Source organism: Zootermopsis nevadensis, unplaced genomic scaffold (assembly GCF_977971745.1).
Source record: "Zootermopsis nevadensis isolate Lab colony 2312 unplaced genomic scaffold, Znev_1.0 Znev_ptg000004l, whole genome shotgun sequence".
Taxonomy (NCBI): Eukaryota; Metazoa; Arthropoda; class Insecta; order Blattodea; family Termopsidae; genus Zootermopsis; species Zootermopsis nevadensis.
The window spans coordinates 9127831-9154647 of NW_028259136.1; the positions used below are offsets into that span (position 1 = coordinate 9127831).

The 26817-nt window shown below is 47.5% G+C and overlaps 1 protein-coding gene across 5 annotated transcripts; it reads left to right on the forward strand.

Annotated features, from left to right (window-relative positions):
• Positions 1 to 372: 372 nt before the first annotated feature.
• tgo (Aryl hydrocarbon receptor nuclear translocator homolog tgo) lies at positions 373 to 26448 on the forward strand. 5 transcript variants are annotated; one of them, XM_087343166.1, is made up of 12 exons: positions 373 to 485; positions 2450 to 2498; positions 14553 to 14632; positions 15573 to 15734; positions 18781 to 19101; positions 19350 to 19544; positions 20077 to 20364; positions 21081 to 21231; positions 21433 to 21587; positions 21961 to 22154; positions 22706 to 22838; positions 23556 to 26448. In XM_087343166.1, the coding sequence occupies exons 3-12, from the start codon at positions 14593 to 14595 to the stop codon at positions 23792 to 23794; spliced, it is 1878 nt and encodes a 625-aa protein (XP_087199292.1). In that variant the 5' UTR covers positions 373 to 485; positions 2450 to 2498; positions 14553 to 14592; the 3' UTR covers positions 23795 to 26448. The 5 variants fall into 5 exon arrangements, with proteins under 5 accessions (XP_087199292.1, XP_087199291.1, XP_087199290.1 ...); XM_087343165.1 differs by having other exon boundaries at positions 376 to 609; positions 14553 to 14633; positions 15577 to 15734; XM_087343164.1 differs by having other exon boundaries at positions 377 to 609.
• The last annotated feature ends 369 nt before the right edge of the window (positions 26449 to 26817 follow it).

Sequence of the window (26817 nt, forward strand, 5' to 3'; positions counted from 1 at the left end):
AGTTAAGAATCCTAGGAGTTACACCTCAATTCCTCCATAAGGCCTCATGGCGTGGTGCTTAATTAAGCATAAGGGACAAGTTTATGTTTTCGTTGTAAATATATTCTCCAAGATCCTATTGTGACATTCGGACTGTTTCGTGAAATGTCAATTTTAGTTCTCGGAAGCCGATGGAGTTGGAGTAACCAAATTTTTAGTGTTATGGCTCGAATGCTTTGGCCGGTTTATGAATTGTATTCCAAGACATGAATAAACTTATTATTCTCCATTTGAAAATGAATACAATTTATTAGAGACTGAATAAATTTGGAACGTTGGTACTTCCGCATTATAGGGAGCGGCGGAAATGTTTCTATGCTTTGTGGTTAGGTGTCGGGATAAATTGTAGTGCAGTCTCGTTTCTTCGCGTTACTTACGAGAATGTTAAGATGGCTTCCATGTTCGTGTAAACAGAAAATTGTGTATATTTTAGAAAAAAAGTGTGTGTAAGTTGGCAAGTTTCCGTTACTTACATAAAATTATTTTAGATATCTGTGCAGTGAGACAAAAAAACTTATAACGCATGAATTTTAACTCAGATGTCTGCTGTAACTACTCAAACTGTAACAGGTAAATCGTGTGATATTGTCCTTGATTTCAATTTTGTGTGCATTGAAAAATACGAATTGCTTTGTTGTGGCCCACACATAGTATCCTGATGTTCGAGTGGTGAATTCCTTCAAATTGCTTAGTGTGTGAGTGAAAACTGAATTTTTCTGTTACATTCTGTGTTTTGGTGCTGCAAAAGAGTTGTCGAAAGAAATGAACAGATTTTGTGTTTGATGAAGGTTGTCAGGTTATAGCCAAAAGTCACTCGTCGCATATTTTATGAAGAAACTAACAAAATTAATGACAGTAAGGTTAGGTCGTAGCAATACACTATGATAAGTTATCGATTATTATCTTTGTGTATGTCTTGCTTGGTCATTACTGTGCCAGTCGGTACCCTATAACCACCATAAAGCTTTTATGTGATTATTAGTTTCCAATATTCTTACATGGCAGTACTACAAAACGGCCAGTATTCAGGTTGCCTGATTTTTCCATGACATCATACTGTTAACATTTATGCATGAAGGTTTATGAAATAATTTCTTAGATGTACCCATGTCCAACGATTGCAAGGTCTGTAATGTGGCTTCACCTCGCTCTTCAGGTATGCAGTGAGCCACCCCAAAATATCATACCTCCTTTGTCACCACCATTTAATAACCAGAAAACAGGGATTGAGGGATGAGATATCAATACAAATTATTTATTTGCTAAAAGTAAAGACAAATAAAATATTGTATGCACTCTTAAAGTTTAAATTATAAAACTAAGTAGAATGTGTGAGACCTCAGGTTTTATGTGCAATTTAAAAGTAACGACTTAAAGAACACCGCAGTTACACTAGATAAGAGTACACAGGTGGTAAAAAATGTTTAAGTTATTAACCTATATTAAAAATATGGGCTGAAGTGTAGTCCATTTGTCTTTTGGCTGGGCAGAAATGCATTTGGACTCTGTGTCACATTTATCTCAAGACCATGTCACAAGTAACTTCACTCATCGAAGTCTTGTTTTGGTTTAAAAGTGATGGATGGTGTTGAGATTGGTGCTGAGGGGAATGTTTAGATCTGAGGAAGAGGAAGTGACAGAAAGATGGAGACATTTTGATAGGGATGACCTTCATAATTTGCACTCTTCATGAAATAATATTAGGAATAGGATGTAATGGAGGATGAGATGGGGTGGACATTTAGCACATAAGGGGGAAGGTGAGATATGTAAAAAAAATTTAGTTAAAATGTAAAGGGAAGATACATTGAGAACTTGTGTTGTTAAAATGTCTTGGATGTGGATTGATTCAACTGGCTCGTGACATGGGTCATCGTGTACACGGTAATGAGCTTGGCTGCCTCGTGGGATATTGTGCCGTGCAGTCTCGTATAAACTCACCGATGTTTCAGAGATTCTTACTGCCTCCATTTCCTTGATGAATGAGGCTCTAAGCACTTCTAAATGATGTCAATTTCTGCCAGATTTTATGGTCCTGTATACCAGAAGACAGTCATACTTGCCACTGCGAGAACCTGAAATCTCGTGTGGTAATAAACCTTTCCGTTGCATAAAAGTAGGGAAGTTTGTGATGGCCTGTGCAGTTGTTTTCTTAATTATTAATTCATCCATTCTACGTGTCTTTAGGAATGATAATGTATTCAAATTTAAGCAGCTGCGTAGGTGACTGTGTGTCACGTGTCCGTGTCTTTTGAAGTACATTGTTTGCCGGTGTTCCTGTCATACCTAAGCAGTTAATACAGATCCAGTTCAGGTTTACAGATAATCATAGAGCTGCGTAAGCATGTTATGAAACATATTACAGCCATGGTAAAGGGCGATTAGACTGATGTTGTGATTTTGTTTGCAGGGACTGACCCCAGCAAGGTCATCCAGAAACGCCACGCTGGCTCAATAGGGTGAGTGATTACACTTCATGTTCTTGCCGTGTTTGTTCACGAGGACCATTGCATTTTACTTTGGAATTATTATTGTTTTCTTCTGCGAAATACAACAGCCGATCTCAACAGTAGGTTGGCAACGCTGTCAGTTATGGCCTGGAAGTGGTATGAGTTGTTTCTGTCCTAAGCAGTTCAGTTTAGCGCAGTTTATTGTTGTTCCGTCTTGCGTGAGCCACGTCACTCGGCGTTAATGTAGACTTGCCAACATTTGTGAGTGGTCTGTACCGCGTGACCGACTGGAGCCGGCTTATAAACCTCAGAAATGTCGGCATATGAAATGGGATGTGGCATAGGATCTGATCCTCGGACTCATCACAGAGGCCTGTTATTTTTCTTTCCCTATTCTGAGATAGTGCGAGTCATTTCACTCACAATTTGATAATATTTATAAGTTTAAACTATAAGGTGTTATCACATGTTTTAAAGTGTTAGGGCAGCTGATTGGGAGATTTGGCATAAACTTTAACACTTTGTACATTTAGTCATCGGAACTTACTTGGGGCCCTGGGTCGGTTTTATGCGTCGCCTCTGTTGCCTGAGCCACGTGGTCAGAGAATGTGATGAGAATGCACTTTCATTGGCGTGGAGTGCTTTTTGAGAAATTCTCTCAGCTGCTGAAGAAATTCCTCAAAAATTCGTTACTCAGTTGAGATGTCAGGTTCTCAGTGGTGAGTTTGAAGACGCCTGTCTTCTGGGTTGTTGCGCTTGTAGTCATATGGAAGTTGACTGACATTTCTTTGTCGAATTATTAATGAGAGCCTGCCACTAAACCCGCAGCTCAGCCAGATTAATCCAGTCCAAACCATAACTTCTGTATATTTTGTGTCCCTTTTGTGTTATCCCGCTGTCTACTCTGAGAAGCGACGACAGATCACTCAGTACAGTCGTTAGACTGTGAGCTGCGCGGCTGAGATTCGATTCGCAATGGATTTCTCTCTTCACCATTGCTAAGGGGCCCTCCCAGTGTTGTTTACATTTGGAAGTAAGTAATTTGACCCAGGAAATAGCACTTGTAGGAACGGGACTCGATGGTACTGAGAAACTGTTTGATTTTTTTTCGAATTGTGGCCCCGTGAAGTGTAAATCAGTTGCCGTTTCTCTACCCGTAGGCCATAAAATATGTGAGGTCCTTGCAAAATTACGGTTTTTCCCCCTAATTAGCATCTTTTAGAACCGAACGCGTGTAGACCAGGAGCACGTGCCTAGCAGTTCGTGCAGCGTGCGGAGCGATGGCGCCACAGTGTCTCACCAGTTTCAAGTCACGTCAAGAGGGGGGGGGGGGGGACAAGTAATTTCGTTCCGATTAGCCCCAGTCACCCTGAGAACTTCCAAATCCTGGCTCGGGAATCCTCAAATTATCGTCCCGTCAGCTATTTTAACGAATCTGTCAGTGGAAGAGTGTAACATAACGCTACTTGTTACTCGTCTTGACGGCGTAGAGCGTGTACCGAATTTCGTCGAGATCCGATGAGTGCATGCGACAACATGGCGGAGTGGCACGACCTCCTCATCATGCGTGCATATTTTGCGCAGCGACCCTCACAACGTACGGGCCGGCACCTCCGAGCGAAGCGAAGCGAAGCCTGTGTAGGTTTCCAGGGGCTTTCTAACTGTCGGCTAGGCAAATTGTGAATTGTTAATCGCGTAGGACGTGGAAGTGATCGTGGCCTGTTTAAGGCAACGTGCTGTCTCGGCATTCCGTGGGACCGTGGAAAAACCTTGTGGGTAAATGCGAGGCCTCCCGGACGAGATTGCAGCTTGAAATCTCTCACGACGAACGTCGTTAGTTGATATAACGTCGTCGGTCTGAGCCCGCGCGCTCTCACACATTAATTGGCCGCTGCAGTTGTTGATGGCTCGCGTCACCCGGACTACAGTCATTTGTCTTCCCGTGGTTATTAATGCACCACGAGCCGTTCTTAACGATCCGACCGTCCCCCGTAATCGCCGGGCGCTGCGTGCACTTCAGGGGCAAACTCTCTAGTCGCCATAGCCTGACACCATTTCCATTTTAATATCATCCTCTCATTTCCGAGTCTGAATTCAAGGTTCCCGCCAAAATTCTCTACATTTATTCCTTCCCGTGTCCAACCAATTCTTTTGTTCCTTCTTTTAACGTGTTCTCCACGTGTGTCGTCTGTCTTAAGTGTGGGTGTTTCTCATATGCATGTTCTTTTGTCAGAGCGACGACTGCCCTTTTGGGATGAAGACGAGACAGTCAACGTTTTTCCTGGACCAGAAGTAAGATCACGGCCAGGCCACTTAAGATCTGCCCTCACTGAAGCGGGGGCAGAGTCCTCTGGACACAGTGGTCGTGACTGTGTGGTGAGGTGAAATATATTATATAGAGACTTTCTTGAATAGTCCGTGGCTGCTTAGCTCGAAGGCTTTATGGAACTTTTAAGGTTTATTAGTGTACTCACAAAAGTCCCTTTGGGCTCTGAATCTGTCTTTCAAAGGTTGGCACCACCTACAAGACCACACGACGTCACAGCCCATAAGACCTCGATCGACAGTTTAAGCTAGTCCACCATTTCTCTCTAATTCTCATTGGTTACTATCCTATCTGCGCTTTGATCTCCCAAGTGGTCGCTTCCCCTGAAATATTTCTACCAAATGCTTGTATGATTCGTCGTCACGTGCGTTCTACATGTCCCGTCTATCTTAACATTTAGATTTAAGCACCCTGATAACATTTGGTAAAGAATACACACCACGAAGTTTCTCATTGTATAATTTTTACTATTATTAAATTTTAGTAATACTTCTTTTAAGCCAGCGACACTATTTTTCCGCCTGCAAGTTAGTTCGAAACGTCGGTGAATTTTATTAACGTTTCGACACCGTATAGTTCTTGTAGTAAACTGTGTGCATCCAGCGCCGTGGCGGGCCGGCAACTTCTCCGGCACGCGAGTGAAGCTGGTAGCAGAGAGCTGCAGGCGTTACGTGTTTATCCATCCTGGCGGATGGGACAAGGAAGCTTACTTACGAAATCTGCTTTGTTATTTTGTGGTCGAACATGTTACTGTGGAAGTAGTGACTGCCGTCTTTGTCTGGTACATATTCTTATTGACTCAGTAATTCGGTCCGTGGAGCAAAGTTTTTCACGATTAGCCGATAGTTATCCATCTAGTCACGAAATCTCCCGTCTGTTATGGTACCCGAAAGCACATTATCGTGTTTACATCTCGCTCTGATGATGGAGGAAGTAAGCACTTCCGCAACGCCGGTAAACATCTGCCGGACTACGCGCCGTAACATCCCAAGAGACGGTCGTCTCGCCCACCGTGTGTGTTATTAGTTTCCTCGAGGATCGCTCGCATGGATTCCGTGCATCGGCGTTGTCTGTTGTAAAGTTTATCATTTTCGTCGTTTTATCTCCTGTGGCGTCCTGTGCTAGACTTGTTGACGAAAAATCGTACACTGCGAATTTTCATTTCTGGTATCCCAAACACTTTAGTAGGAGATTATTAGGCAGAACGTGTGTTTTGTACGGTTTTTATGCCCTCCCAGCGGTTTTTAATCGCCACGGTTGGCAATCGCTCCAGCGTGTCGTGTGGCTCGGTTCTCATTATGTTCCCGCATTGCTAGCGTGATTCTCTCCCCGCCGTTGGCAGCACTGAACGTGTCGATACCAAGGTTTCGCTTTCTAGCGTGTTTCTGTCGCCTCGGTTGGCTACACGTTAGCGTGTATCGCGTGGCGCCGTTGGCAACGCACGCTACATGTGCGTGTCGGCTCTCTCTGTCACGTCAGTTGGTATTTCGCCGCGCTCTGGTGTTGTTGCTATGGTGCTGCGATGACGCTTTGATAATGTACACGTACGCTGCTACTGCCGGGGGGCCTCCGCCCCACTACGCTCCCCCACCTACGTATTTGGCCGCCCAACTGCCGCCCCCGCCACCGCCCCCAGGAGGAACACTGTCGCCGCATTCCAAAAGGAGAAGGTAAAGACTAATTTGAACTCGGTTCAGCCCGTGGCTTTGTTATTTGTACGTGAATTTTCATGGTTCGTTGCATACGGCACGGAGTCAGTCCCACACTGTAGTTCGCGCCGATAATGTGTATCTGTTTCCTCGGAAAACAGAAGTGATTCCTGAAACGCCGTGGTTTTTCTTTTCTAGTTTGCAGAGGGCGTTAGGGAGAGCTGCGTGTGCTCAATTTAATAATTTGTGGGCGTTTTGAGAATTTCAGTTTGCGGGGAAGGTTAAAGTTTTTCTTTTTCCGGTATTGGGGACTTGCGTCTCGTGTGGTTTGAGCGATTTGACTCTCGAGTCGCTCGTTCCGACGTCACTGGCAACGCTGATTTGACACAATGGATTTAGATTAAATTTGGCATTCGAGGTATTTCCACGCGTTTAAGAATAAAATGTAGGCGTGGAACAATAAGGAACTCCTTACTCTTTACCAAATTTGATTTTTATAGTCAAGTGGGGATGGGTGGGGCACGTAGCGCGCATGAGGACCAAAATTTTCGTTTCGAAGACATGAAGAGAGCAGTCCATTCGTAGTGAGAGGATAAAATCAGAAGTTGATTTTACGGAAAGAGTTTGGGAGGGTTTTAAAACTGGATTCGTCTAGCTCTGTGGCGGGCGGGCTCCGTAAAATACGGGGAATCTCTTTGACAAGCTGAGCCACTGTCGGCTTCTCACGAAGGGTTGAAGGAAATCCAAAGTCGACAGCGTGCGTTTAGAGATTGTCGGGAAGGTGTGGAGAGGACATTCAGACAGGTTGGCATTGCCGACTAGGTGGATGCCTTACGGCACGAAAATTGTCTTCAAGGTGCACGACTGGGGTTCTAATCCCGGCAGCCACCAACCCTCCTCGCCGTCTGCGTTCGCCAAATATTGCCTCAGTGATGACAGGCAGATCCCATTTGTGTGGTGCTCGATAAGAAGGGCCTATGTGGCACTAGTTTCTAGTGCCACATAGGCCATTCTTACCGACGGAGATACCGGGTCGGAGGACGTGGACTGTCAGGTCCTCGGACCTTTTGACTGATTCTACTCGGCTTTTAACGCGTTCCGTGCCGAATATTAAGGCTTCGACCGGGATGTTCTTTTGTTAAATTTTATGTGGTACCGCCTGATTCGACTTCTAATGGTTAAGTGAAGTGTTTTCTTCGCGGTACGGTCTGGATTCGTAAATATTATGAAGACGAGCTTCGGCTTCAAAGGATTAACCAGCTGATTTTCGTAATGGTGAGGTGTAGTGTTTTCTTCGCGGTACGGACTGAATTCATAAATAATATTCATACGATCTTCGGCTTCAAAGGGTTAATCCATCAAAAACTCGCAGGCTTCGTCGAAATCGTGGTAATTCCGCGTGTAACCCTGATTCCCATCGGTGAAACGAATGTATTCCTGTTTGTGTATCGAAGACAGGCGCATATGATATCAAGTTGTCGAAGTTTCTCGGCGAGATATCCCGTTCGTATCACGGAGAAAGGGTGACGTTCATGCGCGTTGTAAGTTGACCTTCGTAACACAGAAGTCGCTTGTTTGTATTTTATTACAACTCCGTACACACCGCCATGTTTACCCAGATACACTGCAAATACTTCCCGATAAACTGGCCGTGCAGTGTTTTGTTTTAAGTTGAAAGCCGCGACATGTAAACAGCTCGACGGAAGATTTCGAAACTGCCTGAAACGTAGAAAGTGCTCGGTGCGTTGTCGCTTGCGTGAATACCTGAGGTCTCGTGTTCTTCAGTTGCACCTTTAAAATGTCCGTCGTCGTATTCAGGGGCGCATTAAACTCGGGTAAATACGACAGGTGGGTGGGGGTGGGGGGTCTGCAACAAACTTTGCTTGATTTGCGGTTGAAATCCGCGAGGATCCGCGCAATGCCACGTCCATGTGGGCAGAATCATGAAGAAGCTGATAGTCGCCCTGTTTTGAGAAATCCGTTTTGGAGCGACTGTGGAGATGCTCCTCAATTTCTAATTTAGCGAGCAGCGCTCGTACACACGGTCGTTGTCCTCATCACCTTGAGCGGGCCGTTCTGCTTCAGCAAGCGCGTCGTGATGCTATGCCCGAGAAAACCACGACTCCTTCCTTCCTTCCTTCCACAGTTTCTCGTTCAGCAGCTGTTGGCAGCGTCGTTAAATGCTGTTGGTGTCGGCTGTGTCACGTGACGTCATTATATTACAACGGGAAAGTATTGCCTCCACTGGTTGTCGTAACTCAGCTTTGAAAACTGCAGCAGTTGATACGCGACTCTGCCCTTCCGGTTCGTGTTGCAGACGATTCGAACAAGATTGTGTCCTGGTGCAACGTCGGTCCGGTGTATTCACGTACGTCGTACCATGACAAATCAGTTCGTGCGAGGTGTTATGCGGGACGTTCGATGCGCAGGGGAACGAAGAAATTGTTGAGCTCTGGCATTCTTTGCGCCCCCCCGGTCTCCGCCCCCCCAGTTTCAAGTACCCTTGGTTTATTTTGTGTTCTCTCGGAAAAAAAGACAATCACGCGTATGTAAAGTGTATCTCGCCGGGTCGGGTTGTAGATCTTAGCGGTCTCCTTCAGTGGCGCCTGACTATCCCAAATTTTGTATGGGTAAGGCGGCCCCGGGATGCGATCCTCTGACGTCTAAATGCTACTGATGTGATCGCCCCGCATCAAGAGACCCGCATCTGTTCCGTGGGAATCTTGTGCCCCATCTCAGTGGTGCAGGCTTGCCAACCTTGAGTTGTTGCTTGTGACACGTTCGGTTTGCATGTCGGATTGCTTCCGTTAGGAATTCGGATCTTTTGTTCACGGAGCGAATGAACAGCAACGTACACTGCGTACCACTCATTTGTTTCCTCTGTGTTAATCATTTAAAAGTCCAGTGGTAACTATTTTTACCACCTACTTTGACAATCAATAACTCTCCGTTTTGCCAACGTAGAGTACGAATGTGTTCGTATGATTCTCGCTGTAAACAGCGATTATTTCCTTAAACAGCGTTAACCAATCGATCTTTTGTAATGGTGAAGAGTTGTGTTTTCTTCGCGGTACGGGCCGTATTCTTAAATATTGTTTAGACGACCTTCCGTTTGAGAGGTTTAAGAACGGGACATGTCACGTAAGCCGGTTTGTCAGAATCAAGGACTGCGCTTGAAGGACGCTCTGATGTTTTTGAATATTTCGGGATGGAAGATGTGATCTGAGAGTATAGGGCATTTCGAAATTTTGTACTGCGTTTTTGGTGATAAAAGTTAAACTGGACAATATCTGGAAGACATGAATGAAAAGACGACCTCGAAGAATGTCAGGGAAAAACACAATCCCAGATCACGTAATTGCAAACTGGCATTTTGAATTATGCAAAACAAACAATTAATATTGTCCGGGCACGTCCGAAAAATGGCGGACAACAGATGGCAGAAACCAGAGCTGGGGTGAGTGAGGGGGGACCGCGACTAGGGGCGAAGAGAGAGTCGAGGATGGAAGATGGACGGACGTTGAGAAACCGAGAGGCTGCGTATGTCTTGGTCTCACATCACAGATTGATGGTGATCGGGAAGGAGGTTCATACGAGGAGAATATTTGGACACGAGATGACAGAGGCATCTTCCTACATCATTCGAGAAGGGACATCGAAGGCTTCCTCAGGGCGTGCGAAGTAACGGCGTAGGTGGTCAAAGCAGGCATTTGTATGAGCGGGTGAGCAACTGGCAGCTACTCAGACCATACGCTGGTGTTGGTTCGGGCACTCCAATCAGCCCGATATTGAACAGAAGGTGTCAGTGAGCCCCCCGGGGGGGGGGGGGGGGGTAACGCCTGTAATCTGGTTTACGTGCCGTGCCGCTCCGATAAAGGGCTCATTAGTCCGTCGTGTGGGGGATAATGGAGACAGATGGCGGGGACGCGTAGGTTCGAACCGCAGCCCTCCACATTACAGCGTCATTAAATAAATACAGGCGATCAGCCGGTCTGCCCCACTTTGCGGCGAACAGCACGTGCCAGGCCGGTCCGTCCTCACTGCAAGGTGTTGGGTCCGTATCGGCCCCACCCTACGCGAAGTCGTGTAGCGCCGTGTAGCCTGCTACAAGTTTTATCGACGTTTCAGAGATGCTGTCCCTCTCCGCCATCAGGCGATTAGTACTCAGAAACGTCGGTAAAGTTCCAGACTGCACGCCGCAATATTCCAGAAGGCAGTTATCTTCGTACTCGCAGCCGTGAGAACCTCAAATCTCATCTGTTCATTGCCGTATTCACAAGAGGCTGCAACCGGATTCTACCCCGAGCTACCTGAATCCAGTCTACAACCCCCCACCCCACCCCCTCTCTGCCTCCTTCTCTGTTAATGGGTCATGGTGTCTGTGCTGTTCGAAATCACAAGGAACTCATGAAAATTAGTCGTTTGTAGAGTTGGCAGGACTTCTCGGGCGGGGACTCGGCCCATCGCTAGGTCTCTGGATCCACAAACCAGCACGACACACACAGAAACTTGGACATACGTCAGTCAGTGCCTTCAGCGGGGCCCCAACCCGAGACCTCAAGGCCGCGTTGTTTGAAACAAGTTGTGACTGCTTTCTGATTCGGCTTTGGGACAGCCAGAGCAGCCGTGCGCTTTCGACGTGGAAGGAAACCAAGTGGCCGTTGTCGATTGCTGTTCGTTGCCGGAACTTCTCAGCGTCGGGTGCGAATCTGCGGTTCAGAAGCTCCGAGGTTTCTTCGTACAAAGAATTCCCGCGGTTGAGCGTCGCGATGCCTGATCTTCTAGGAAAGAGCAGAAATTGACGTCGTACCGAATTGAGCGCGCAATACGCCTCTGTAGCATGCCTGGTTACGCCCTGCTGCCTGTCGATGGTAGCGCCCCAGGTTTGATTCCAGAGACCGAAATGTGTATAATGGGCCTTCATATTTGTTAACATTTTAAATCGAGGTCCTTGTTGGTCGAACACAAATGAGCTACGTCGAATCGAAGCGTTTCTGTTTGTAACACGCAATTTCGCATTTGTTTTAACCCCACAATAGAACGGAGGTTTCCTTCCTCGTAAGAGCAGATGACGCGTCTGGAAGGCCGCGGGCTTTGAAATAGCGATGTGACGCTGTTTATAAGCGCAGTGGAGTTACAGTGACCTCGCAGCTCTGCCGAGGTCAGTGTTTTGTTTGCGAGGACAATGCCGAGTTCGTCAGTCCATCTAGCGGGCGTGACCCGAAGCCAAGGACTTCGTCACGGCCTCCCGATTACATCTCGTGACATGTTCCCGCGCTGGAAGGTCTTCTCGGGGATCTCCCGTTTTATTGGGGAGCCTACCTTGTGCGCCTTGCAGTGGAACGGTCGAAGCGTTTCATTCGTCGCAGAATGTCTGGGCGAAACAGAGAAACCCGAATGTTCGTGGTTTTCTGTTTCTTGTAATTTGTTTCCGTCCTGACGTCTGACAAGGGACACGTTCCTGTGACACAGGACAGACCTAACGCTGCAGAATTCTGAGGTGTGGTTATTTTGATCGTGTAAGTCTGCAGTGGCTGGCTTATTTACGTGTTTCAGTCCAGTGTTTGTTTAATTAAGCTCTTCTGTTTGTACTTTAAGTTGTTGTATCTTTCAAAGTTTCGAGCGCAGTAAGCAAATTTGCCACCTGTTCGGAACGTCCTGCGTCCTTCCCTCTGGGTCGCCTTCAGCGTCCGCCGTGGGCTTTGTGGTCGAGGAGGCTTCGGGCGCTCAGTTGTGGTCAGTGGTTAGACTCAGCAGTGGATTTAACTGGCTCGTGGCCTGTGTTGACGAATCTCCTGGTTTGGATTCCGTGGTACTTTGCACGCAGAATTTGGGGAGAAGTCCGCGGTTCGTTCGCCAAGCGCCTGGACGCTTTCGGCGTTGTGTTGGCACCACTGGCAGCAAAGTAGGATGAGAGCCGCCGTGCGCCTGCGCAGTGACCGCAGCTTTCACGTCTCTTGCCAAACGAGAGAGGAATTTGGAGCACGTAATTTTCATATCGCCTCTGCTCGTGTTTGTGATGTTTCTTTGTTCCAGGTTTAAAATGGAAAAGAATCGTGTCTCAGTGCGTGGGGAATTATTTTTCCTCTTGAATTTACTAAAAGCCGTAGGTCGTAATGACGTCTTCAGTTTTTTTTTGGGGGGGGGTGTCCGTATTTGTCGAGCCGTAGCGTTTTGTGTCCAGACGGATGTGCGTGGCACTGCTTTCTACCTGTTCTGCCCATCTCATTCTTAATATAATCTCGTTGGTTATGTTTGAGCAAGTGGACAAATGAGGAAAGGAAATTTAATTGAAATCCGACGGTGAATTCTGAGCAAATAGCGCGGACGGAGCGGGAACAAGGCTGGATTCTTGTTTACATGAGATGGCACAAAGGAACGTTAAGTCCCGATAAACAAAAGAGCGAAGGCCGCTCTGATGACCTCAGCCTGCCAGTGCGTGCTTCAGTTTGCTGACTGCACAAACATTCACTGCCGCCAACCTTACAGTCGTGCGCCGGTGAGGATGGAACCCCGGTCTCAAGGCGTGTCGGACGAAGTAAAATGTCTCGTCTTGGGAGTCGAACCCAAGTCGCCCCTTCAGCGTGTGGTTGTCGCTCGTCTGGCAAATTCGTCGTCTTTCGTGCGACTCGACGGAGGAAAGCCGTCTGCCCCCCCCCCCCCCCTGGAAGCTACATTTTAATATTGTGATCCCATCTATGCCTAGGTCTTCCAAGTGGTCTCTTCCCTTCAGGTGCGACGATCAGGGAGCAGAGAGCACTTCGCTTTTGCGTCTGGTGTGCGTATTCGAAGGCGTCGCGGCGGGAGGGGCGTCCGACCGATTCCCCTGTCGCAAAATAGAAGCTCGCTCTGAGGATTTGAAGTCGCACCCAGAGGCTTGACCTCAATACCGAATGCAAAGAAAATCAAACTTTTGAACGCGTTTCGATCTTTCTTGTCGATCGATGCGTCACTTAGCGTGGATCATTGCACTGTTCAAGATCGCCCAAGAAAATGCAACGATATTAGACGATTCGATAACTTATCGATTTGTTTAGTGTGTGCTGGATTTTGCTTTATTTTTAAAATGTTGCCGCGTGTCCCGGTCACGAGAAGTACAAGTTTCTCTTTTCGATGTCGTGACGACCGCGTTCTTACCACACTCAGGGCTGAGTACCGCGAACCGCTCGCCTCAGACGTGGCTAAATCTGATTCGCGTTCTGTGCCTCTGCGGTGGATGGGAATTTGTGGTCAGCTTCAGGCTCCGTCCGCTCGCCCGTGGTATCAGTTCTTTCGGCCCCTCGTTCGATCTCGGGTGCCTGCCTGGACGTACGCTCATTAAACAAGGCTCAAAAACGCCGTGGCTGGCGATGCGTCACCGCGTCCTGACGTCATGGTGCTGATAACACGGCAGTGCTGCCGTGTGCAAGAATGTATCGGCCGTATTTGGCAGTGTCTGTAGCTACGGCTCGCGAAAAGGCGGGGAGCAGGCTCGGAATCGAGATTATGCCCGCATTACGGGACGTTGCGCCGTAGAGATTGTGGAGGCAGCAGGTACCTCTGAAACGTCGGTCAGTTTTGTACGAGGCTGGTACTCACCGCCTTAAGAACCTGAAATCTCCCTCAGTTCAGAATCGATTGTCGTTCCGTTCTGTTATCTGTGAGACTCTCAAATCGAGGCGTTTGCCTGTGAGACTGGCAGGGCTTTACGGATGGGAAGAGTTCACTGGGGAGACCAAGGTGCAGATGGAAGGATAACATTGATATGCATCGTGAAGTTGATTCATGCGCCACAGGACGGGGACCAGTATCGGCTTTTCTTTGGGGAGGGGGGGGGGGTCGAGAGGAGGACTTTTGGACGCGGTGATGAACGTACGGGATATCGCTAGCTATGCAACAGTCAGCTTCTCCGTTTCACGGTGTTGGTTAAGGAGTCGAATGGAGTGTTTGTTTTAAATTTTCGGGGCTGTCGTTGCCTATCGGGAGGGACTGAGATGGCCGGTGTCCGGGCGTGGGTTTGAACCTTTTCTGACCGTCCTGGGCGGTACATGACCTCAGCGGCAGATGCAGTGCCCGGCGCCTTTAGCCTGTTTGTGTTGCGTGTTGCAGATCCGATGAGGACGACCCGAGTGGCAGCAAATACAGCCGCATGGAAGAAGACAGCATCCAGGACAAGGAGCGCTTTGCGAGGTGAGTTGCTGCACACGCAGGGGCGCCGAGGGCTGGGCGGACCGAACCTAGTCGTCCGTTCCCGCCGCCGTGCTCTCTTGCATTGGACCCGGTGTAACGCGTCTCGGGGAACCCTGGCCATCCGCCTCCCATCCTCACAGCGCCGTACCGTAATTCCTTTGTTAGTCCTCCGGGTTTCGCCACAGACTTCCTCGCCGGTCGTCAGCCACGTTTCACTGGGCGCGTCGTAACTGTGGCTCAGTTCGAGGTAAAACGAACAGCCCACTCTCTGACGTCACGGTTGTTTCGTGAAACAAGCCGTGCAGGTACACTACATATTAATTAGAAGAGGCTGTGTCGTGACCCGTCCTTTTCCCACGGTCCAGCGCGGGAGAGACGCGCCCCGGGGCTCCTTCTGACTGGCGTGCTGCTGGTGCACGGCGCACTGTGACCCCCACCCCCACCCCCCGACAACGCTCAATTATTGATTGTAACTGTTGTTTTATCTTTCAAATTTTAAAAACAGTCCGTTTAATCCCTACAAGAAAACGCGGGAGATGGACCCCCAAGGCTGCAGGTCCAATATTTATGTCATCTTCTGCCCCTCCCGGAAACCGATGAGAAAATTGTGAAGTGACTACGTTTACTTCTTAGGGCCACGAAGTGGTTATTTTTCGATGTTTGGAGTCGCTTTGTGTCCGACAAAAACATTTCATTTCTACCTTCTTGCAGACAAAAGTGAATTAAAGAGATTGCTTTGATTTCAGTTGTTTTTTTCTTATGTTCCCATAAATTAAGGTCGAGTGTCACATCGACTGAAAAATTGGTCGTGGTCTTTAAAGAATGTCTGCCTTTTTTAAGGTACATTTTCTGGTATTGAAATCGCAACCCTCTGAGGAAAATCGCTGCTCTGCTTTGCAGAGCTCCCGTGATGACCTTGGCTTGTCTTTGTCTCTTACTGCAGGGAGAATCACTGCGAAATCGAACGCCGGCGCCGAAACAAGATGACGGCGTACATCACGGAGCTGTCGGACATGGTGCCCACCTGCAGCGCGCTGGCCCGCAAGCCAGACAAGCTCACCATCCTCAGGATGGCGGTGGCGCACATGAAGGCCCTCAGAGGTGAGTCTCGTTCTCGTTTTCAGCCAATTGTCTCCCTTCTCAGTTCACGTTGCACGCGCCAGCAGATATTTGGGATTGCCAGGTGTCGAACGCCGGACTCCTAAGCAGTTGGCTCAGAATTGTTCGCAAGGAGACGAAAATTTGCACGTCTCCCGTGAACAGATCGTTGCCCCCCCCCCCCCCCGTCCCCCGTCCTTCCTTTGCCCCCTGTAATGAGCTGCCTGCAGCCAGCACGTCCCAAATATTATTACAAGTTCAGAAAATATGGCGGGCCCTTATCAAGCGCGTCGCTGGATCGTGACCCCGCGCGCGGCTGTGGGGGGGAGTCGTCACCCCGTGGCCGCATCTCCATTCGGCCCGCGTTCTGCAGCCCCTGAAGACAATGGCGCTGACCGGATGTGCGTACCGCGCGCATCAGTGGCACAAGTGCTCGGCCAGTTTCCTGGAGGAACCGTAGAAAATGGCGAAGATCGCAGTGTTTTTTAATCTGGGACCTGCCGATTACAAAGCGGACCGACGACCACTCAGCCAGTACATCCGATGCTGACGGATCGGGAGTTGCATTGAATTCCCGTGATCCATTCTTTTGCTTTAGAAAGAAACATTTTCGTAAAATATCTGTGTCGTTTAGTCCTTACATTCGACTAGAATTTGCCTTTAGTCTGATGTGTGCCCTCTCTAGACATTCACGAAACTTGGTTCATGTAGAATTTTGACATATGTTATATAATTTTTTAAAAATCCTTCTGTTAAATCCACTTGACTGGATGTTTGTCTTGTTATGGTCGCGATCTGTGTTCTGCATCATATTTTGGTTCTATATCGTAAAATGTTTATGTCCGAAATGAAGCGCTAACACAGACTCACTGATGTTATCAGGCATTTGTGGAGCCAGAAGGTTTATTATCGAGTTCTGGTCCATTTGAATCCATTCCGCACCCTCCCATCTCATTTTCTTCAGATTCATCTCTGTTTAAAATATAGTAAGATTCTCGCATAAGAATAATGATCTCTTTCCAAGCATTCTGGACGTGGTCTACCCCGGAACTGTACAAGATTGCCTCCAACCTTCCTCCCACAGAACTGTTTGTGTAGTAGTTTTAAATAGGCCGCAGTCAGTTCTTCCGCATTCATCGCAAGTATTCTGTGTTACTAGTCAGAGGAGAATAAATGGTGGTTCGAGAAATGAGTGGCTTTTGTGATCATTGTGATGGGCATTATTCTTCTGTGACAGCAGATGGCTGAGTAACTGCTGCCTTCCTACTACCTCAGACCCATCAGAAAAACATAGACCCATGTTGCATGGAGCTCGTTGAGCCATTGTGTGCATGCTTATGAAGACGTAGCTACCTGTGATGACGTGAAGATATGTGTGTCGCAGGATTGCATGGTAATGAGCTGCTGTCAGGCTGTGGGTCTCTGCCGTAGTGCACTCTGTCTTACGGATAACATCAGCTCTGACTTACAGATGTGATTTCTTCAGAAACTTTATATTAGGCCAATCTCATCTGTTGACAGAATTTTTCCATTAATTTTCAGGTTTTCGTCCCCTGGAGCCATTTGGAGTGCATTATTTATGCATGTAATTTATGATTAATGCCGTAGCGTTGTGGAAAATCTGCTTTTTGGAGAAGTTTGTACTTCTTATTACATCATGAATTTTTTCTCTGATGGAAGGTTTGGTAACCGACGTACCTGCGTGTCTGACGACGCGGTTCGGCCAGCCTGTCTTCTTTCATTGGGCCTGGCAATTGCAGGAACGGTAGCTGACTAGCAACTATTAGCTTTTCAAAAAGAACTCTCCTCTGTAGTGTTATAGTTGGTGACTGCAGCACAAATTTTTAATTGCTTTGACAATGAAATTATGTAAGACTTGAGGTTCTCACAGCGGTGAGTATGAAGATTTCCGTCTTCTGGGTTGTTGCGCTGTGTCATCACCCTGATGACGGAGGCAGTATGACCTCTGAAACGTTGGTTAGCATCGACCAGACTACACAGCGCAACAACCCAGAAGACAGAAATCTTCATACTCTGATGACGGAGGCAGTATGACCTCTGAAACGTTGATTAACATTCACCAGACTACACAGCGCAACAACCCAGAAGACGGAAATCTTCATACTCTGATGACGGAGGCAGTATGACCTCTGAAACGTTGGTAAACATCGACCAGACTACACAGCACAACAACCCAGAAGACGGAAATCTTCATACTCTGATGACGGAGGCAGTATGACCTCTGAAACGTTGATTAACATTCACCAGACTACACAGCGCAACAACCCAGAAGACAGAAATCTTCATACTCTGATGACGGAGGCAGTATGACCTCTGAAACGTTGGTAAACATCGACCAGACTACACAGCACAACAACCCAGAAGACGGAAATCTTCATACTCTGATGACGGAGGCAGTATGACCTCTGAAACGTTGATTAACATTCACCAGACTACACAGCGCAACAACCCAGAAGACGGAAATCTTCATGAAATTATGTGTTTTGAAAATAAATTAGTTCCAACAAAACTGACATTATCTGCGATGTTTAATACTAAAGGGATCAAGAATTGAATATATAGTAAAATTTTGGGGAGTTTTCACATGTAGAGAAGCGTGCATTTTGTTTGGGCAAATGTGGTAATTGACTTAAAGTGTTTGCTTATGTCGGTAGAGGAAACTTGGCTGAGTATAGTCTGCTGAAAGAGGGAACGCAGGAGGCATGCGTAATCTGTGTGCGTCGCGATGGCATACTTAGAATTACGATCAGTCAGTGGCAGTGGTGTTGTAATCTGCTGTAGTGATACTCCAACGCACGAGTAGTTTGAGGGAATGTGAGTCACACGCACATTTCATTGTGACCGCAGTTTTCGTTCATTTTTCGTACAGCGATAGACGTGAATGTGGCTTCGTAATTTGTGATGCTCAGAAATCTCACAAGATGAGCACTCTCTTATGTTCCCTGCCATCCTCACAACTTGTTTTCTTGTGTTTCTTCTTAATCTTCCAAGAGGTTGCATTTGCATTTGTTGCTCTTTGGTGTTCCAGGCACAGGCAACACGAGTACGGATGGCACGTACAAGCCGTCATTCCTGACAGACCAGGAACTGAAGCATCTAATATTGGAGGCTGCAGATGGCTTCCTGTTTGTGGTGGCCTGCGATACGGGCCGCATAATCTACGTATCGGACTCTGTTGCCCCAGTGCTGAACCATCCTCAGAATGAGTGGTTTGGTTCATGCATCTTTGACAACATCCATGCAGAGGATGTCGAGAAGGTCCGCGAGCAGCTGTCCACGCAGGAACCGCAGAACACGGGCCGGATCCTGGACCTCAAGACCGGCACGGTCAAAAAGGAGGGCCACCAGTGTGAGTAAAATGTGTCCTGGGTGCCTCAGTTAAATTTAAAGGATGCTGATTTAAATTTTAGGTGCCGTCTCAGGATCAGATATTGGGATGTGGTGTTGTTTGAACCTTCTGGTTCCACTGCATTAGTTAGTTACAACTGCTTCTTCACTACATGTGACGGTGGCAAGTTAATTAGCTGGACAGTTTCTGCAGACCTTGTCCATCCAGCAAAAGACCTGGGACTTATTTTCGCTTCTCTCTCGTTTCAGCTTCCATGCGCCTGTGCATGGGATCACGGCGTGGATTTATCTGTCGCATGAAGGTCGGCAACATTGCCGCTGATAACATGGCAGTAGGGCATCTGAACCGTTTGAAGCAGCGCAACAGTTTGGGGCCATCCCGTGATGGGCAGAACTATGCGGTTGTTCACTGCACAGGCTACATAAAAAACTGGCCTCCATCAGGTGAGGAATGGCTACGAGGGTCAAGTTCATTTGAAATTCTGAAGACCTTAGACAGACGGTTAATGGAGTTGAAACGTTCTGTATAATCATGTCTGCTCGTGCTGTATTTACACCAGTGAGGGGTGATATATGCGTGCCGCATAGTACTGAGCAGGGCATCACATTCACATTTTTCCTGGCCCCTCTTCTGCGAGGCGGACGGCAGCAGTGGCAGTGCTGTCAGCTGGAACGCTGTACTTGGTAGCAGAAGATCGTGTGCCTACAAACTTTATGCCAGAGTGGTGATTCTGTAGGCAGTGGAATTTCATAGTCAGTTTTCTGCACTCCATTCTTTTAACTGATTCAGATATATGGATTACTTTAGGAAATATTATTTCCTTATTTTGCAAAAAAGTGCTCATATTAGTGTTAGGATTCTGTTTCAGTGCTCCTAGGTCACCAGACTCGGTGTTAAATTTAGTTTTCCTCACGTGTGTTGCCCCCAAAGAAACCCGAACTTGGAACCGTGATGCATTGTGGTAACTTTTGGCAGGCGTGCAGATGGACCGAGGGGCGGATGACGACGGCCACGCCTCTCACTGCTGCCTCGTGGCCATTGGACGCCTGCAGGTGACATCGACGCCCAACACTAGCGACCTGAGCGGTGCCAACAATAATGCCGAGTTTATCTCGCGCCACTCGATGGAGGGCAAATTTACATTTGTGGACCAGCGTGTGATGGCACTTCTGGGGTACACGCCGCCTGAGCTGCTTGGGAAGTCGTGCTTTGACTTCTTCCACCCCGAGGACCAGACTCATATGAAGGAGAGCTTTGAGCAGGGTGAGTGGTATACGGCCTCAGGGGTTGCGTATCACTAACATTTCCTCTGTGTTGAATTACAATGCGGTAATTGCGTACGCATCGTTTGGATGTCTGGCAAAATTTGTGTACGGTATTTACGTAGTATAACGCACATTTTTCTTTCTGCATGTGTGTCCTTAAAATCTGAGTATGTGTTAGGGTGAACACAAATGAAGAGGGGAGTAATAGGACCTAAGAGGGAGGAAGTGGCAGGGCAGTGGAGAACTGGACGTACTATGGAGTTTCATAATTTGGACCCTTCGGACTGGTTTCAAAATGTAGTTGTGATTGAAATAGATCTTTCAGAAACAGGTTGTGAAGGCTGTGGACTGGGCGTTCAGTTGCATTCTTTTGTGAACCTTCAGGTAGATAGCGGGGAATTTCTCGATGACCCAGATAATTATTGACTTTGTAGAGAATGCCGAAAGTACCAAAAATATGTGATTTTGGACTTTTCTATGAAGAAGGTTGTGTGTTCTCTTACCAGCACCATAGAACAGACATCATTCTTACAGCTAATGTATCACAAACTAGAAAGCACTTGATGCTGTCTGTGGCAAATATTAGATACTTCACTGTCCTCATAAACAGTTCTCATTTATGAGCTATTCAAGAAAATCCCTGTCCGTGGAATCCGTTGCTTGGTGTGTTAGTGGTTCGTCTGGACATGACTGAAGTGCAGTCTTATGTTGCAGTGCTGAAGCTCAAGGGGCAAGTGATGTCCGTGATGTACCGGTTCCGTGCCAAGAGCCGCGACTGGGTGTGGCTGCGCACATCTGCATTTGCATTTCTCAACCCATACACAGATGATGTGGAGTACATTGTGTGCACCAACACCAGTGCAAAGTAAGTAACCTGTACGTCGTTTGCTGAAGTCGTGCAGCGCGTTGTGCTGAGAGACGTGTCGTGTCTCGGTAACAGTGGTAAGAAGTTAATGATTGTGTAAGTAGTGTTTAATTTTCCCTGTGCACTTCAGTCTTTGGATCATAACAGGTTCTTTACAAAGTGGCTATGGACTGGAAGTCCGTTTGCTGATGTATATTGCAGGTCGCTGCACTCGCAGCAGGCGGACGGTGGGACTGGCACCGAGCCGGGGGAGCAGGTGGCTGCATACCAGCAACCCGGTCTCGACTACAGTCTGCAGCGACGAGACGCCACTCCCGTGTACCCTCACATGATAGCCTCTGCACAGCACATCCAAAGTGAGTGTTCAACTTTCACTCTCTCTGACAGTCCTGACAGTGTTGCACTTCTGAGCTACTGCCGCTGTGGGAACGGTAATTCCTTTCACAGATTCCACTCTACAGACAGGACTTATTTTACTTTATCAGAGGTGAGGGATGGAGAAATTTGTACTGGACTCGGTTAGTAATAAAGTGCAAAAATTCAGCACCTCTTCCTCATAGCACAAGGTCTGTCATCTGTTCGTTGCTTGTACCTTTGCAGCTCATATGCACAGGCTAGCGAGAAGGTACTGGGTAAGAAAATTATTTTCTCCTCATGCATAGGCATGGACCAGTGTGAGAGTAAAAGGGGTTCCCCTGAGTAGTATGTGAACTGGTCCCTCCCTTCCAGGTTCCCAGCAGCAGTCGGCAACTGCCCGCCCGGGTTCGGCGAACGTGTACAGTAGCTATGACCCGACACACTCGCCCATCGGCTACAGTTCCCCCACCACGCAGCAGACGAGCTCGGGCTCCGTGCTGAGTCGCATCAGTAAGGCCAACACGACCAGCCCCACGCCTGCCCAGGCTGCCTGGAGTCTGAGACAGGTGAGTCAGCTAACAGCATCAAGCTCCTGAATGGTGAGCGCAGTTTCCCTGAGGTTTGTCTTGCGATTGCCAGACTGCTTCATTTATAAACATGGACCATAGGGCTGAGCAGTTTGTTGTGGCAGTGTCGGCCCGCTCTTCGTCCATTAAACTGAAAATGTTGCTAAAAGAAGAAGAAGAAGAAGCAGCTACACGCTAAGACGCATGCACCGGAGGAAGTCTGCTTCCAAGTTATCTTGACAGATGTTTCCATGTTGTGCTGCTCCAGCAGTCGCACCTTCATCTCATTCCCAGCCGTCGTCTTGGCTGAGGGAAGGAAATGTTAGGAATTTTAACGTCTGTGCAGTCTAGCGGTTTACATGTGTGAGAAGTAAAAAGCCACTAGGTTCAGCCTGAAAGTGTAAGCAAAAGCAAAGCCTGTACAGGCTCATGTATTTACGTAAGTTTTGAGCTCACCACGCACACTCACATCTTACCCTCTGAAGATTTACTTTAATATTATACTTGTGTCTGTACACAGACATACTGAGGTGATGAGAGTTTTGTTGCAGCCTGTGACGGAGGGCTACCAGTACAGCCAGCTGAGCCCATCACGGTCACCCAGCGGGCCCACGTACACCCAGTTGAGTGCAGGTGCTCGTGGAGGGGCCTACCATACCCCCACCACCGCCCCTGGCAACGCAGGTCAGTGCTGAACCGGGTGTATCTTTACCCCGCTATCATTTGGCGTGTCATGAACGCGGGTACCCGTCTCCTCATGCTCACATTACTCCCAACCGGTGCCCTGCCCCCCTCCCCATCCTCACGGCCAGCAAGCATCTCACGTCGATGTGGGAACTCTTGATTGAAATCAATCTGAAGTAGGCGAGCGTGTTAAAATTAAATAAATTTTTTAACACATATGACGAAGATTACATAATTTGCATTCTTTTGGATGTTTTGAATTTTTAAATGAAATATTATAAAAGTCGATACTAATAAAGATCATTACATTCCTGATTTCACTTAAGCATATTGAATTATTTTCGGATGTGAGGTGAAATTTTTTTCCCATGTTTCTAATTTGTGTCTTCTTGCTCTCGGTTGGTATTTGTCCTTTTCCTACCACAGTTTCTTCTTCTTCTTCTTCTCCTTCTTTCTTCAGCGTGTTCCTTAACGTTACTAATCCAAACATCCGTGAAGCTGTTGAGTTGTCGCTGCCTATAATCCTGTCCTAATTTTGCTGATGGAGATGACTGACTTGTGACACATTTTCGCTGTTGATTTGTGTCTGCAGTAGACGTGTACAGTGAAGCCATTTTCAGATTTGTTTGAAAGATGAATTTCTGCTGTTAGACGATGACTTTTCTTCTCATCATTAACGGCCCGTATGAAAAACGCCGCTGTGACTGTGTGTTGCAGGTATGTGGGCCTGGCAGGGTTCCGGTCAGCCGACGGATTCTGGCCAGGGGTCCAGCGGGTCGGCTGGACATCCCGGAGGTTCTGGAGGGCCGGTGACTGCGGGCGGAGCGACAGGACAGCAGGGGACTGGCGGCCCACCCCAGCAGCAACAAGAGCTTTCGGACATGCTCCAGATGTTGGATCAGGGGGGAGCCACCTCCTTTGAAGACCTGAACATGTTCAACACGAGCTTTGAGTAGCACAGACTGAACACGTGTTGTGAGGTTCTGAGGTTGGCATGGACTGAATATCTCATTACTTCACCCCACCCTTAGCATACAAGAGTTGGCATTGATGCCACATGCTTATGTTGCACAGGGTTGCCAGACGTTCCGATGTAAGTACGAGATACGTGGGAGTTGATGTGTCCTTGTTCTGGCGCTTATCAGACATTGGAGCCCACAGTGTCCTGGATTCATTAGGATATTTGATAACCAAAAAGGTTTCATACATATGACAATACTGATGGTGGCGGCGGCTTTGTTGGGTCGTCGTATTTGTGTCAGGTGGAATACCCGCATACATTTTCTGGCAGTTGACACGGAACTGACGTACGCACAGTAGCTGGTCAGTGACGTCATGCGTTCTTCAAGACCACAAACCAGTGTGAGTGGCAGTGGCTCTCGGACGACCGATTTTGTTAACCTCTTGAATACTAGGTTAGTAACTTGAAGTTTCTGTAAATTGCCCTCGTTTCCAACCTTCGCAGCCCATGAATCAGTCGGCGAGGTTAAGCGTGGTCCTTGTTCTGGGAAAGGTCTAAGTGTGCGTCGCAATGTGCGGAAGGTACTTATTTCGAACGCTGGTGACAGAAGACAATTCGTTTCTTTTTATCTTTTGTCAAGTACTAGATGTAGTAACCCAGCATCTCATTTGGGGAGTCTTCTTTCTTACATTCCGCTCACATTCTTCCAGTCTGCGTATGCATTCGTGTCTTCGCTCGTATTTTCCTTGCTTATCCCGTGAAACCTTAACCGCTCTGAGAAATGCCGTATCTTTTACTGGTGGGCGTGAGAATGTTGGAGTTGCCTTGACTTAATGAAGCTCTTTCATTTTCCTGTGTTCCGTTTGGTACCAGCGAAGCTCGCCACAAATGTTGCCATCTATTGGTGTCACTATATTTATAATGGCTGTTATTCTTGTTGGAAATTTTCTTAGGAATTCCATGTGCTATGGAAGATTGCGATTGTAAACTTTTATGTTCACATTTAATGATGGTAAGTGTTCCGTGAGAATCATAAGTGTCTTATTTGTGGTAGTTGCTAAGGAATGGTTGAAACTGCACTTAAAAACATTAATTGAAGGTTAGGTTAGGTAAACAGCCCAAAATACGTAGAATCGTACGTCACGAGTATACGGACACGTAAATGTTGGGTTGGCGATGCCGTGATAAGAACAGGATGGAACGTGTTTATCCGTGCCGGTTTGTAATCTGGTAGCGCGTCGCCACAGAGTGAACTGTGAGGTCGGTCGGAGACGCAGATTCTTCCTCTGCGTTGGATGCGTTGTGGCAACCCTGTGCAAATTTGATCCGTGAGAAAGTTGGTCAGTGTAAGTGATGACGTCTTTACATATCTTGCATAAATGTTTTAATAATGTAGTGTTGTAGTTCACACACATCTCTAAGCTAAACTGTGTCATAGTGGCAGGCCTGTCGCAGGCTCTGCTGTGTCGCATCGCAGGGCGGTTCTTATGCATTTATATGAGGTTGGCAAAACACATGATACTCCATTTTAATCAGCTGACCTTCGTATTCCTCCTGAAATATTCTGAATAATTAAAGCTGGCCCGAGCTTTGCTTTCTAGTAGATAACTTTGGATTGTCCCTCTGAAAGTTGGTATTGCGCGCTCAGGGCCGTACGCCGTAGAGATACGAAGCAGCCGCCGCTCCCTTCGTTTCATGCTGAATAGCCCCAATTATTCATCCAGAATTGTACCAATTTACCTTCCAATGTCATGTCTGAGATTTTCTTCAGCCCCTCCTGATGAACTCTGGGATATTACATTGAAATAAGGCACAACCGCTTCCTTCCTAATCCTTTCTGTTTCACTGTACATTATATATTTATTCTGTGATCCCATTCAGTTCTGAACGGTGTGCGGATCCTGGTATTATGGATTTCTTTTGCGTTAACGAGAGCTCCTCCTTTATGACGCGTGGTTTCATGTCATATCACTCGCTCTCGGAGGGTCCCCGATGACTGACCGAACGTTACGACCAAGTGGCCTGTGCCGTTGCTTCTTATTTGAGAGGTATCCGGATGAATCTGAGGGTAGTGACGTTAGGTAGACTGTGCCCGTCAACTTACGTCGCCGTACCATCAGTCCCAGGTTGCGATGTATCTGAACAAGGGTCTTTGTGCCACGAATGGGAATTTAGGGAACAGGTCAGAACTGACGGCAACGGTCAACACATTTATCGGCGCGCGACGCCGGGCCCCGCTCTTCGGCGGAGAGTCGGACGCCGGCGTCGTCCGTCGGGTGCGACCCGGCCGAGCCCGAAGCCTGCCGCATAACTTGTGCTTTACATAGAAAATTGTTTCCTTTCAGTGATACGACGCATAAAGTCCTTCGCGGCCGCAGCCGAGCCGCTCTCTTTACAATAAATTATTTTTGTGACTTGCTACAGTTGTGTTACCTGTATTTATACCACACTATTTTATTATGAAGAAGGAACAGTAAAGGATTCTTTGTTTTGCGAAGTTCGTAGTGATCTAACCTTTTCATGAAATGTTGATAATTTGTACAGTAACATTAATTTTTTTTTAAGAAGAGAGGCATGTAGCGTTGAGGTTTTATTTTGTACACGTAGTGGAACAGTTTCAGGGAGGAAATAAAGGACCACAAAGCGTAACCGTGGAAACCCTTCTTGCCCGTCGAGTTCCCATCCTTCCGTCCAGTCCGCTCTTCCCGTGGCAGCGGTGCCGGCCGTCTCGACCGTCCCTGCCGAGCGGAGGCACCCCCGCGCGATGCTCCAGAAACCAGCGTAAGTACATTTCAGCCTCGATCTAAATATGTTGATGCTGTGAACTTATTACTGCAAGGCTGCAGGCGTTCCGTCTCTTAATGTGTGACAGAAGTAGCCCGTAGGTGTCGGCGGGTTTATCACCAGGTGCAGGAGCGACGTGGCTTCCTATCACGATGCTCTCGTTCAGGATATCTTTCTATTTAATCCTTACAGTCGAAAGTAATTTCCAGCGACAGTCTTCGCGAGGCAGAGATC